The sequence below is a fragment of the Cebus imitator genome, unplaced genomic scaffold (genome assembly GCF_001604975.1).
Source record: "Cebus imitator isolate Cc_AM_T3 unplaced genomic scaffold, Cebus_imitator-1.0 Scaffold224, whole genome shotgun sequence".
Lineage (NCBI taxonomy): Eukaryota > Metazoa > Chordata > Mammalia > Primates > Cebidae > Cebus > Cebus imitator.
In genome coordinates this window covers 161,742-175,586 of record NW_016107539.1, presented here as the reverse complement: position 1 = coordinate 175,586, position 13,845 = coordinate 161,742, and the positions used below count along the sequence as shown (strand labels likewise).

The following is a 13,845-nucleotide window of genomic DNA, read 5'->3' as shown; positions in this document are numbered from 1 at the left end:
TGAGATGGAGTCTCACTCTGTCACCCAGGCTGGAGTACAGTGGCACGATCTCGGCTCACTGCAACCTCCTCTTCCTGGGTTCAAGTGATTCTCCTGCCTCCACCTCCTGTAGAGGCTATAGATACAGGCACACGCCATCACACCTGGCTAATTTTTGTATTTTTAGTAGAGACGGGGTTTCATCACGTTGGTCAGGCTGGTCTCAAACTCCTGACCTCGTGATCCACCCACCTCGGCCTCCCAAAGTGCTGGGATTACAGGCATGAGCCAGTGTGCCCGGCCAGATCTTACATATTCTTAAACATCATTAACTATGCATGCTTTTTTTTTTTTTTTGTATAGGGTCTTGCTACATTGCCCAGGCTGGTTTTGAACTCCTGACCTCAAGAGATCCTCCTGCCTTGGCCTCCCAATGTGCTAGGAGCACAGGTGTGAGTCACTGTGTCCAGCCTTAAAACATCATTTTAAACCAGCTACTTCAAATATATTTTTCCTTCACTTGTTTAAAAAACCTGCAGTGTGGTTGGGCATGGTACCTCATGCCTATAATCCCAGTGCTTTTTTCGGAGGCCATAGTGGGTGCATCACTTGAGCCCCGCCTGGGTAACAGTGTGAGACCCTGTCTTTACAAAAAGTGAAAAAAAAATTAGCCAAGTCTAGTAGTGTCTGCCTGTAGTCGCAGCTAGTTCTAGTTGGAAGGCTGCGGTAGGAGAATGGCTTCACTCTAGGATTCAGGTCTGCAGTGCGCTATGATCACGCCACTGCACTCCAGCCTGGGTGGCAAAACAAAAACACACCTGCAATCTGCATGTTTATCATATTCAGCTCAAAGACTTGAAATGGGATATTTGATTCTCAAGGTAAAACAAGAGAGTAAAAATCATATCATATACCTATATCAGACGCTGAGTGGGCAGATAATGTAATTGATGCTGGTGCATATCAAACCCTTAGGAATTTTGGTCTTCTGCAAATAAACACTCTCCCTCAGTTTTCTGGAGGAGTTCTTTTTGTTGTCACTGTTTGAGACAGAGTCTTGCTCCATCACCCTGGCTGGAGTGCAGAGGCACAATCTCAGCTCACTGCAACCTCCACCTCCCAGGTTCAAGTGATTCTCCTGCCTTAGCCTCCCAAGTAGCTGGGATTACAGGCATGTGCCACCATGCCCAGCTAATTTTTGTATTTTCAGTAGAGATGGGGTTTCACCATGTTGACCAGGTTGGTCTTGACTGAACTCCTAATCACAGGTAATCCACCCGCCTCAGCCTCCCAAAGTGTTGGAATTACAGGCGTGGGCTATCATGCCCGGCAATTCTTGATCTCTCATTTTCATTTTGAAAGAGGCAAAGGTAGAGTGTTAACTTTTTTCTTTACTGTGTGAAAAACTATGCATAAAGTGCCATGATATTTTGTACTCAGTGGTGGTGACACAAACAGGAAGTAGTAAGGATTCTGGCAAACTAGAGAGCTCCTGCCTCATTTAGATGGCACAGCTGCTTCTCAGTTCCTGGCGGATTTTCTTCATGCCAGAAAATCTTATTTTTAGGCAAAATCTTCCTATCTTTATTTTTTTTGTTGTTTTTTCTTTCTGTTTCTATAACAATCTTCCCATCTTTAAATCCTGCCACCCAATTAAATAATAAACTAAAAGAGAAAACAGAAACCTAACACCAGATATGGTTAAATTATATGGCTGAAGGAAGATAGTCTATAAACAAAACATCTCATCAGAGGATGACAGGTAAAAATAAAAATGAAACAGCAGAAACAAAAGTTAAATTAGTATTTTCAAAAATACAGCGAGAATAAACTAAAAAGTGAAATTTACATGAATTAAAAAAAAAACAAAACTTCAATAATAAACAAAAGGCCTCTCCCTGATTTTCTAGTAGCCAGGAAAAATGAAACAAACAAAAAATAAATGGCTTCCCTCCTCCTCCACAAAAGAAATAGTTGAAAATCCTAGCCTCAGCTTCTGCCACAGAAAACACTGATATCACCATCTTGCATTTGTATAGTGCTTCAATTCATATTCTCTTGCTTAATCCTTAACCCCCTCAGCTAAACTATTATCATCTTTGTTTTATAACCAAGAAATTAAGGGTACAACGTAAGTTACAGAGAAAGAACTAGAGCCCAGGCTTTCTTACTACACAAGTCACATAATGAATGCCAAGTATCAATCGTGTCAGAGTACAGGGAGCTTTAATATTCTTTTCTGATGCTGCACGAACACACTACAAAACCTAGTTTCAGATAAATATATAAGATTAGGGGTACCTTCTTTTTTTGGCATTCTTTTGCCCTTGGGGATACTTTTGTCATCATTTATAGAGTATTTGCATTGGGCTCTTACAGAGACAGAAATGTATTTATAATATGGCTTTGGATATAAACCCATTGATACAATAATCTTTTTGGCCAAAAAACCTATCAAGAATAGTCTTTTAGTAATGTGTTTTCTCAAAATTATATACATTTGTTTTAGAACAATCAATAGGAAAACCTACATAACATTTATAAAGGAAATTCCAGACCATGCAAACTAAGAACAATACTAAGTTGCCTACATACCTACTCATGGGAAACCTGACCAAAAAAACCCCAAATCTGCATAATTTGGCATCGCATCCAGACTCCATTTGAATGCTCTCTGCTAAATTCTCAAAAGCAATATGCCCCAGTACAAAGCCACCTTTGTTCTCCCATCTAGCTAATCAGTTTCCAGCCACTGGGAAAGAAAATATTTTGGCAGAAAGCCAGGGTTCAGGGTGTTAAAGTGTAAAGGTGAATGTCCACAAGGAATTGGAGTTGACTTTCTACCTGAATACTATCAGAGCATTAAACTCAGAATGAGATGGAAAGTTTGAAAACTCGATCACAGCAATTGTCCACTTGTATAAATTCAGACTTATGCAACAGTACGTGATATGGGCTAATACAGCAGTACCTCATTTATCCCAGGTCTGTTCTTCAGCCAGTAATCTCAGCTAACTGGAATAGATAAGGATCTACCTAGAAGGCCTCTAAACAGTCAAACTGGATGTCTTACTTTCTTACACACAAAAAGTGGTTGTTCTTCACTTATCCTGCACAGCCTCCCTCTGAACCTCTTACTCTTTAAACATTAATTCTGAAAAGCCTAGTAATCTCATTCCTTTGCTCACAGAGGGTCATAAACCACACATTCAGAGCAAAGGGTAAGGATCTACTTTTGAGTGGCAGGCAGATACAAGACATAAAAACAAGTAAAAAGCAAATCTGGAAAAAGAAAAGTTCTACATAAGCTCCATCAGCATCCCCATAGAGTAACAAAACAGCAGCCGTATGGTACAGTAATCAACAAAGTTCAAAATTATGCCTCATTTGAAGTTCAGAGGAAGAAACCAAATAATTTTTTAAGATGTTCTAATTCAGGAGTTGACTACCATTTTCTGTCAAGAGTCAGACAGTAAATGTCTAGGTATTATAGGCCATATAATCCCTCTTGTAGAAGCAGCTACAGGCAATCCATAAAAGAATATGTGGCCAGGCATGGTGGCTCACGCCTGTAATCTCAGCACTTTGGGAGGCGAAGGTGAGAAGACTGCTTGAGCTTAATAGTTCAAAGCCAGACTGGGCAACACAGTAGGACCCTGTCTTTACCCAAAAAAAAAAAAAAATAAAAATAAAAAAAAATAAATTAGCTGGGCATGGTGGCCTGTGCCTGTAGTCCAAGCTACTTGGGAGGCTGAAGTGGGAGGATCCCTGAACCTGGGAGGTCCAAAGCTACAGTGAGCTAAGACGGCATCACTGCACTCCAACCTGGGCAACAGAGTGAGACCCTGTTCCAAGAAAATTTTGTATGCAAAAACAGCCAGCAGGCGTTAGTTTACCAACTCTTGTTCTAATACAAAATGCTTAAATGAAATAGATCTGGCAACTTTAAAAGGATTAAATATCATTTAAAGCAAATTAAATATCCAAATTTTACAGACCCCTTCTTTTTTTTTTTTTTCTTTTTTTTAAAGATGGGGTTTCACCATGTTGGCCAGGCTGGTCTTGAACTCCTGACCTCAGGTGATCCACCCACCACCTCAGCCTCCCAAAGTGCTAGGATTACAGGTGTGAGCCACCGCGCCCGGCTTCCTTCATTTCTTAATACAGAAAAATCAATCACCAAATATTTAACAAACACTATGTGCCACGAATTATGCTCTGCGGTACAGATTTGGTGAATAAAATAGATATGGTGCCTACTTTCATGGTGCTTACAATCAAAAAGAGGAAATGGCAATAAACACATAATTTGAAATACTATAATTAAATTATAACAAAGGTGCTGAGAGTTGTAAGCACATCATGCTGGGAAGTATGTAAAGGGGACCTGGCCTGGCTTGCAGGATAAGGCAAGGCTTCTCCAGGGAAGTGATTCTGAGAGGAAAACCAGCCAAGGGCTAATCAGTAGAAGGCAGGAAGAATGTTGCGGGCACAGGACTTCACAATATCCGAGGAGACTGAGGGCCAGACAGACAAAGAAATCCAATACAGCTAGAATGGAGTGAAAAGTGGGAGGGAGGAGTCAGGAGCTGAGTCAGAGGCAGCCAGGGGCTAACCAGACAAACAGGGCCTCCTGGGAAGTACCAAGGTTTACAGACTTTAGCCTAAGGGCAAAGGGAAGAAAACCAAGGATTTTAAGGGAGACAGTGATGGTAAGCTCATTTGGTTTTTCTACAAAGCTCACTCTGCAAGCTGGACAAGGACTCACTCTGCAAGCTGGAGAAGAAGCTACTGCAGTAAATTAGGATGGCACTTGGCCTGGAAGAGAGGATGTGGAAATGGAGAGACAAATTTGAAAAACAACTAGAACGGTTTTTTTTTTTTTTTTTTTTTGGACAGAGTTTTGCTCTTGTTGCCCAGGTTGGAGTGCAATGGCGCAGATGGGGGTTCTCCATGTTGGTCAGGCTGTTGTCAAACTCCTGACCTCAGGTGATCTGCCCACCCCAGTCTCCCAAAGTGCTGGGATTACAGGTGTAAGCCACCATGCCCCGTCTTTTTTTTTTTTTTTTTTGAGATGAAGTCTCGCTCTGTCACCTAGGCTAGAGTGCAATGTTGCAATCTTGGCTCACTGCAACCTCCACCTCCCAGGTTCAAGCGATTCTCCTGCCTCAGCCTCCCGAGTAGCAGGGATTACAGATGCATGCCACCACGTCTGACTAATTTTTAGTTGAGATGGGGTTTATCCATGTTGGTCAGGCTGGTCTGGAACTCCCGACCTCACGTGATCCCCCCGCCTTGGACCTCCAAAATGCTGGGATTACAGACACGAGCCACCATCCCTGGCCAGAACACAGTTTTAATGGGCTTGGTGACTGACTAAAAAATAAGTGTGTCAAAGGTGACACCAGATTTCCGTTATGAGCAACTGGTGTCACATTCTGAAATATTACTCCACAATTTACTTTTTTTCATTTCTGGGCCATATCTTTTGTTAAACTATAATTTACAATTTACTACTAAAATGTATATTCCTTAGACAATTTTAAACTAAACCCCGATTTGTGAAAATGTAACCTTAAAAGACATCTACAAAATAATGTCCAATGCACAAAATCTAAGAGATAATTTAGATGCCCAGTTACAAGTTTGTGGGCCGCAAAGTCATGTCTGTATGAGGGCATGCCCTACATCAGACCAAGTTTCAAGCAAAGCCTCTCTCGTGTTTCTAACAAAACTAGAATAAATAGAAGAGGTAAACATATTTGTCTGGTGTCAATCAGAAACAGTGTTATAGCAAGAAGTCTGGGTGTAGAGATTCTGACTAGATCTGGTGAGCGGTCTGTGCTGTAGCACATCAACAGATCCTCCACCTGGCTGATTATCACGACTGGTTGGAAAGCTTTTTAAAATACACATTTCCGGCTGGGCGCAGTGGCTCATGCCTGTACTCCTAGCCCTTTGGGAGGCCGAGGTGGGTGGACTGCCTGGGCAACATGGCAAAACCCGATCTTTAAAAATAAAAATACACAGCCGGGCGCGGTGGCTCAAGCCTGTAATCCCAGCGGAGGCCGAGGCGGGTGGATCACAAGGTCAAGAGATCGAGGCCATCCTGGTCAACATGGTGAAACCCCGTCTCTACTAAAAATACAAAAAATTAGCTGGGCATGGTGGCACGTGCCTGTAATCCCAGCTACTCAGGGGGCTGAGGCAGGAGAATTGCCTGAACCCAGGAGGCGGAGGTTGCGGTGAGCCGAGATCGCGCCATTGCACTCCAGCCTGGGTAACAAGAGCAAAACTCCGTCTCAAAAAAAAAAAATAAAATAAAATAAAAATACACATTTCCCTGGCTGAATTCCAAACTGACAGGAATGACCCGAGTATTTTTAAAAGGTGCAAGCTTTAAATATATTTTTTTAATTTTTAGTGCACAACAATAACCTAAACAATGAGAGCAGAAAAATCTATTCTGTACCTTCTCTTCCCCCTCTCCTGAATAAATTAGATGAACTCTAATACTCTAACAGGGAATGGGGGCTTAGGATCCTCTTTATAAAAATAACTTTTAAGATACCTGGTTTTTTGTGTTTTGTTTTTGCTCCCATGATAAATGCTCTAGGAATAGAGTATGAGGTTTTTCTTCTAACAATAAATTGTTATAGAGCAAAAATTTTGAAGGTATGCAACACCACTATCTTGAACTTCAGACTATAAAGTAGTTTACACATTGAATTGTGAGCTTTCACTTTAAAGAAATTTTAAACCATGATTTGTGAAAATGTTACCAGTAAAGTACCAGATTTTAAAAGATCATGTCATTTTAAATTTTAAAATGGTTTTACAATTTGATTTTCAAAAATCAATTGGGGGCTGGGTGTGGTGGCTCATGCCAGTAATTCCAGCACTTTGGGAGGTGGGTGGATCACCTGAGGTCAGGAGTTCGGTAGCCTGGCCAACATGGTGAAACCCCATCTCTACTAAAAATACAAAAATTAGCCAGGCATGGTGGTGCATACCTGTAGTCCCAGCTAGTTGGGAGTCTGAGGCAGGAGAATTGCTTGAACCCAGGAGGTGGAGGTTGTGGCGAACTGAGATTGCACCATTGTACTACGGCCTGGGCAACAAGAGTGAAACTCTGCCTCAAAAAAATAAAAATAAAATAAAATAAAGCACTTGGTGCTGGGCGTGGTGGCTCCCACCTGCAATACCAGCACTTGGGGAGGCTGAGGTGGCTGGATTACCTGAGGTCAGGAGTTTGAGAGAGACCTGCTTGGCCAACATGGTGAAACCCTGTCTCTACTAAAAATACAAAAATTAGCCAGGCATGGTGGCGCACACCTGTAGTCCCAGCTACTTAGGAGTCTGAAGCAGGAGAATTGCTTGAACCCAGGAGGTGGAGGTTGTGGTGAGTGGCGATCACGCCATTGTACTCCAGTCTGGGTGGCAAAACTCTGTCTCCAAAAAAAAAAAAATTACCTGAGCATGGTGGCACACACCTGTAGTCTCAGCTACTCAAACTGACATATAAGAATGGTCCGAACCTGGGAGGCAGAGGTTGCAGTGACCCAAGGTCATGCCCCTGCACTCCAGTCTGGGCAAGAGTGAGACTCTGTCAAAAGAAGAAAAAAAATCACTTGGTACATACCAAGTGAAATTCTGTCCTATTGATGCCTAACTGAAATCAAAAAGCAAAGATAACAGAAAATGTGCTGTAATCAAGCAGTAAAATGTAACTATAACTATATCATACTTTATATTAGTTTCTTGAATTAAATGTTCATTAGGGTTTACATAAAATCAGATTTCTAGTTAAGCACCTGTTCAAATTTGCTTAAAATAAAGAGTGCACGCATCATAGTACACTGTGTAAGTCTGTCAGATTTAGACGCTGGGACAAGACAGACAAGAAACAAGTTAACATATACTTAAATAAGATACTTCCAGGTCTTCATAGGGTGACGTGGTAAAGGTGGGAGGGTGGAGGGCTTTAGTTAGAATGGTCAGAAGAGACTCCTCTGACACCGTTATCTGAGCTAAACAGGAGGAGGCAGACATGGGAAGAGCTCTGGGTGAAGTGTCTTTATGAGAAGAATAACCAAGCATGAGAGCACAGAAACAGAAACAAGCTCACTGCAGGGTGCAGTGGCTCATGCCTGTAATCCCAGCACTTAGGGAGGCCAAGGTGGGTGGATCGTCTGAGGCCAGCCTGGCCATCATGGTGAAACCCCATCTCTATTAAAAATACAAAAATTGGCCAGGTGTGGTGGTGGGCGCCTATAATCCCAACTACTTGGGAGGCTGAGGCAGGAGAATTGCTTGAACATGGGAGATGGCGGGTGCAATGAGCCAAGATCTTGCCAGTGCACTTCAGCCTGGGTGATAGAGCGTGACTCCATCTCGAAAAAAGAAAAAGAAAGAAAGAACATATATATATATATTTAAAATTAGCCATGCATGGTGGCTTCAGCCTGTAGCCCCAGCTATTCAGGAGGCTGAGAATTGCCTATTTCTATACCAAATTCTAAGGGTTATCAATTATATTGGACATTTCACCTTTACTATTAATACATAGAAAACATCTGTTCACTTGGAAACATATCTCTAAGTTGTAATTCCTACGACAAGAATAAAAATCATCAAAGGTCTCAATAATAATTATACCACCAATAAATAAAAACTTAAAAAGGAAATAAAAAATAACCATCCTTAAAAGATGTTAGGATTAATTCCATTATCATCCAAGTACATAATTCCATTAACGAAACATGTGGTAGTATAACCCAACTCTCATAATCTTTCTAACAAATGGGATAATCCAACAAAATTCTGTCAGATGGCAATACTTTAAAAACCCATTCTACATTTGAATGCACATTCCAAACAGCAGCTTTTTTTTTTTTCTTTTTTAGATGGAGTTTTGCTCTTTGTTGCCCAAGTTGGAGTGCAGTGGAACGATCTTGGCTCACTGCAACTTCTACCTCCTGGGTTCAAGCGATTCTCCTGTCTCAGCCTCCTGAGTAGCTGGGATCAGGCATACGCCACCATGCCTGGCTAAAGCAACTAATTTTTTAATGAAAATTACAATTGCTAACAAGAAAGGCCTATTATTCAACCATAATTATTTAAATTCTTCCTCCTTTTCTAGCACTCTATATTTAGCTTTCTAAGGTTCTATCCATGGTCTTCATCCCACTTGGCCTTTATGTGTACTCCCAAAATTTTAACTATCACTTTTCAAAAGGCTTGCAAATCTAACTAGTTTTTAGATTTCTACCCTGATCTCTTGTCTACCATTTCCAATCTCCTGCATAATTGGTAAGATTATTTGTCCTAAGACAAAATTCATAATTTTCTTTTCCAATTCAATCTACTCTGCTTGTTCATGACACTGTCCCAGCTGTCAGACTCAAACTGTCAAGGTATGCTCTGCTGGACTCTCCCTTCACTGCTGGATTCTCCTTCATTCCTTCATTGCCACTTTGGGTACAATGACTCCCAAGTATCTCCCCTCCTATCTTCCTGCCACTGCCTCCTCCTCTCCCACCACCTCTCCCCTCTACTTCCAGGCCAGTCTCCTCACTTCTCCACCGCCTGCTCCTGGCTCTCTGCTGTACGACTGCTGCCCACTCCAATTCATCCTGAACAGCCAACTGAATCTTCCTAAAGTCATACTCTCATTATGTCACATCACTGTTCGTTACTTATGAGATACATCCCAGGAGACTTTGGGAACATTAATTTGTGTGTTGCAAATTATTTTGTAAAATAGTCAAGTGATAAAGACAGAGGTTATCCTTGGAGGTTTATTTTGTTGGTGGACTTTAGTTCCTCCAAACCCAGAAAAGCAAAGATACATAATCAGTGGAATTTCAGAGCCCTGGGAGTGGTCTAATGCTTATCAACTGATTATAAATAGTTTCACCTTCAAAGGCAATCCCTACCCATTCTCTCAAGCTACTTTCTTTCTTTTTTATTTTTTTGAGAAGCAGTCTCGCTCTGTCGCCCAGGCTGTATAGTGCAGTGGTGCAATCTCAGCTCACTGCAACCTTTGCCTCCCAGGTTCAAGCAATTCTCCTGCCTCAGCCTCCTGAGTAGCTGGGACTACAGGCACATGCCACCACACCCTGCCAATTTTTGTATTTTTAGTAGAGACGGGGTTTCACCATGTTGGCCAGGATGGTTACAAACTCCTGACCTCGACTGATCTGCCCACTTCAGCCTCCCAAAATGCTGGGATTACACATGTGAGCCACCACACCTGGCTGCTCTCAAGCTACTTTTTGGGTTGGCTTATAAACACCGTAAGTCTTTAATTTATCCCAATACCAGGTTCAATGCTCTCATGCTGGCTTTCCAAAGCACTTCATTTACAATAGAGAAAGGAATAAATGGTACATGCCATAATGAGCCCTACCCTGCCCATCTGTAGACACATATACATACACACAGGCTATGAAGTTAAAAAAAAAAAAAAGTTTTAGGACTCAAAATACATTTGAAAGTTCTTGGCTGAGCATGGTGGCTCATGCCTATAATCCCAGCACTTTGAGAGGCTAGAGGATCACTGGAGACCAGGAGTTGGAGACCAGTTTGGACAACATAGTAAGACCCAGTCTTTACAAAAAAAAAAAAAAAAAAAATGAAAGAAAATTGTCGCCAAACAGTGATTTCAAATTTTTTTTGGAAGATTAATACCAGTGTTTACATCCCTCCATAACAATGACTTCCCACCTCATTTTCCAGATAATTAACTAGTTTCATACACTTTCTTTAAGAAGTATCCTAAAAGGAAAAGAAAGAAAACATTTACTAGGTGCCTACTATAAGCCAGGGCACTGCACTTAGCTCATTTAATCCCCATAGTAATCCTACAATATATTATATTCACTCTATAGGTACAGACATTGAGACTCAGGAAGATTAAATGGCTTTGTTTTTGGTGTCTATTAACTGGTAAATACAGCCCTTGAAAGTTGGTTGCCATCAAAAAACATGAATGCTTTAGACTCCAAAGATATACTCTTTTTACATTTTTCTGAATGGAGAATAATCCATTTGATAAAGTTAAGATTCAATAAATTCCCAATATTCAACAAATTCCCAATTTCTATTTAAGGAAAAATAAAACCAGAGAGATTAACACAAAAGTAACTAGAAATATAAATTTTCTCAAGTACACTTAGTGAAGCATAAAGATATGTATATATTTTTCGTGACAGGGTTTTGCTCTCGTTGCCTAGGCTGAAGTGCAATGGTAGGATCTTGGCTCACTGCAACCTCTGCCTCCTGGGTTGAAGCGATTCTCCTGCCTCAGCCTTCCGAGTAGCTGGGATTACAGGCACATATCAACATAAGAATATTAATTAAACCAACAGTATCACAAATGTTTTAATCTACATGTTAGTTAACATAGTAAGAAGATTCACACAAAATGTTTATTCACTAAGTTTGTGGCAAAGTCTGGATATCCTATCAATGGGGAAAATACACTGTTTCTATTTCTAACACAATTTTTCTAAACAGTGATACTTACCCTTCTTTTGTATAAAAATCCTAAGTAGTGGATTGGCCGTTGAAACAGCTTTGTGATAATTGTCATCATTATTTATAGGTAGTAAGTCTCCATGGATGTCTGCATAGCCTACCAAAACGTCAACATTGGGAATCTTATGAACATGTTGTAGTAATCCATAAAACTCCTCAAATTTTCCAGGTTTTGATCTTTCCAGTGAAAACCGACGAAATTCAGCTCCAAACTATAAACATAACAAACATATTACTTTTTTAAAAAAAGTAAAAAGACCCAATTTGAAAATGCATGCCATAGAAAAATGAAGGAGCAGAGTTAAGGAAAGACTGTCTATTGTCAGGAACCTATCAGGGATTTTACTATCAGGGATTTTAAAGAGACTAAGAAAGGCACAAGAATGTGCCTCCTGATTGCTGTGTCTCTGAAGAGCATTCCCTTCAAGAGACGCAGGCTCAACTCAATCCCTGGGCTACCAAGGCCTTACTGCAGACTGTTCTGCATAGTAACTCAGCTCAAACCCTGTCTAGAGCCCAGACTCTGACAGCAATGCTCTCCTTACTCACATCATGGGGTACCAAAGACTTGTCCAAGTCTTTATTTTGACCACCAAAGAAAAGCATTTAAGTGTCCTTCTTCACAGAAGGAACTACGATTTCATGGGATATGGTAGGAATCAACAGCAAAATACACAAAAACAACTGTGAGCTACGTGGCATTAAGGTATGATCCTCCCTATGTTAACGCAGAAAAAAGATGCTTTAGTAATACATCAAATGTATGTCCTATAACTATCCAATTAATGCACAAAGTGTTCGTGTGTTTGGCACAGTGCTAGGCCCTAGAGATTGAAAGCCTCAAGCCTGCTCCAGAAGCTCACCAATTAGTGGGTAAAGAGAGTAATTGCTTCAGGGAGGTATTAAGGGATCACGCAAATGGGAAAGAATGGAGAGGAAGACAGCCCCCATGGTGCCCAATACTTACCTTCACAGTTGTGATTCTCAAGTCTGTTTCCCTACACCTCTGTTTTCCCAATGTCAATTAATTAAAAGTGACTCTTATTCAACACCTGAGGCTGGGTGCAATGGCTCACACCTGTAATCCCGGCACTTTGGGAGACCGTGGTGGGTGGATCACTTGAGATCATGAGTTCAAGACCAGCCTGGCCACATGGCAAAACCCCGTCTCTACTAAAAATACAAAAATCAGCCATATGTGGTGGCACAGGCCTGTAGTCCCAACTACTTGGGAGGCTAACGCAGGAGAATCTTTTGAACCTGGGAGGCAGAGGTTGCAGTGAGCTGAGATCACACCACTGCACTCCAGCCTAGGTGACAGAGCAAGACTCTGTCTCAAAAAAAAACAAAACAAAACAAAAAAAACCCCAAAACACTGAGGACTGGCTTCATCTAGTCCATAATAAACAGGATTTATAACTTACTGTGGGAATAGCATGACATTTCCTCAAATGTGGAAACCTAAGAAAAGTTAATCAGCCTTCCCCAAAAAGTGTCCCAGTCATGTTTCAGAAATGCTACATTACTGTAATTATGCTCTTGGGAATCACTGTAGAGACCAGCACTTTAAAGGCTCATTTACGTCCTATGGTGATTTTTAAAAATACTTAAACAAGTGTTTGCCAAGTGTGTTTAATTACTGAACTCGTATTTCCTCCAAATATCTATTACTAGCAAGAAATACTAATGTAAAAATATTATGTCCCAAAGAAAAAAAGAAAAGAAAAATACTAATATACTACTGGGACAGCCTTAAGTATCATGTAGAGAAAGCCCCTTGTCATAATAATTTGAGCAGTTTGCAGATATGCCAATTCATTTTCCCAAAGGCCCCATGGGACATCTGGATATACTGGTTTTGCTCTATCTAAAGTTCATCTGCCCTCCTTACACCTATACTCCTCATTGGTTTTAAATTAAAATCAAAACTCACTAAAAACACCTCTTACCTCTAACAAAAAATTTAAACAGTTCCCAAAACACATTCCTAAAACATAAACACTAACATCTGACAAGAAAATAAGGTGACTCATATCTAAAGCTCTCAAAGTTTAGTCACACCTTCACATTTCAAAGTAAATAAAAACTCAGGGAACACCCTTTATATCAGTTAGTCTTATGATGTTATCAAAAGTCACAGTTTCTCCTCCATTTTCTTTATTCTGGCATCACAGCATGACGTTGCTAGTACTTTCTGATTCATCTACAGGGTTTATCACTTCCCCTGATGTAGGAATGGGAGTAACATGTGATCATTTAATATTTTAGGGTTTCACTGTTTTTGTTAAAGCTTTTGGATGAAATTTCTTTTTTTTTTTTTTTTTT

General features: G+C 40.7%; 1 protein-coding gene across 1 annotated transcript in view; it reads right to left on the bottom strand.

The window, feature by feature from the left end:
- Nucleotides 1-13,845, bottom strand: part of PARD6B (par-6 family cell polarity regulator beta) — a 19,817-nt gene that overhangs the window by 1,598 nt on the left and 4,374 nt on the right. The window contains exon 2 of the mRNA XM_017496860.2: nt 11,510-11,732. Within this exon, the coding sequence (XP_017352349.1) occupies nt 11,510-11,732 (223 nt within the window). The remainder of the gene's footprint in view (nt 1-11,509; nt 11,733-13,845) is intronic.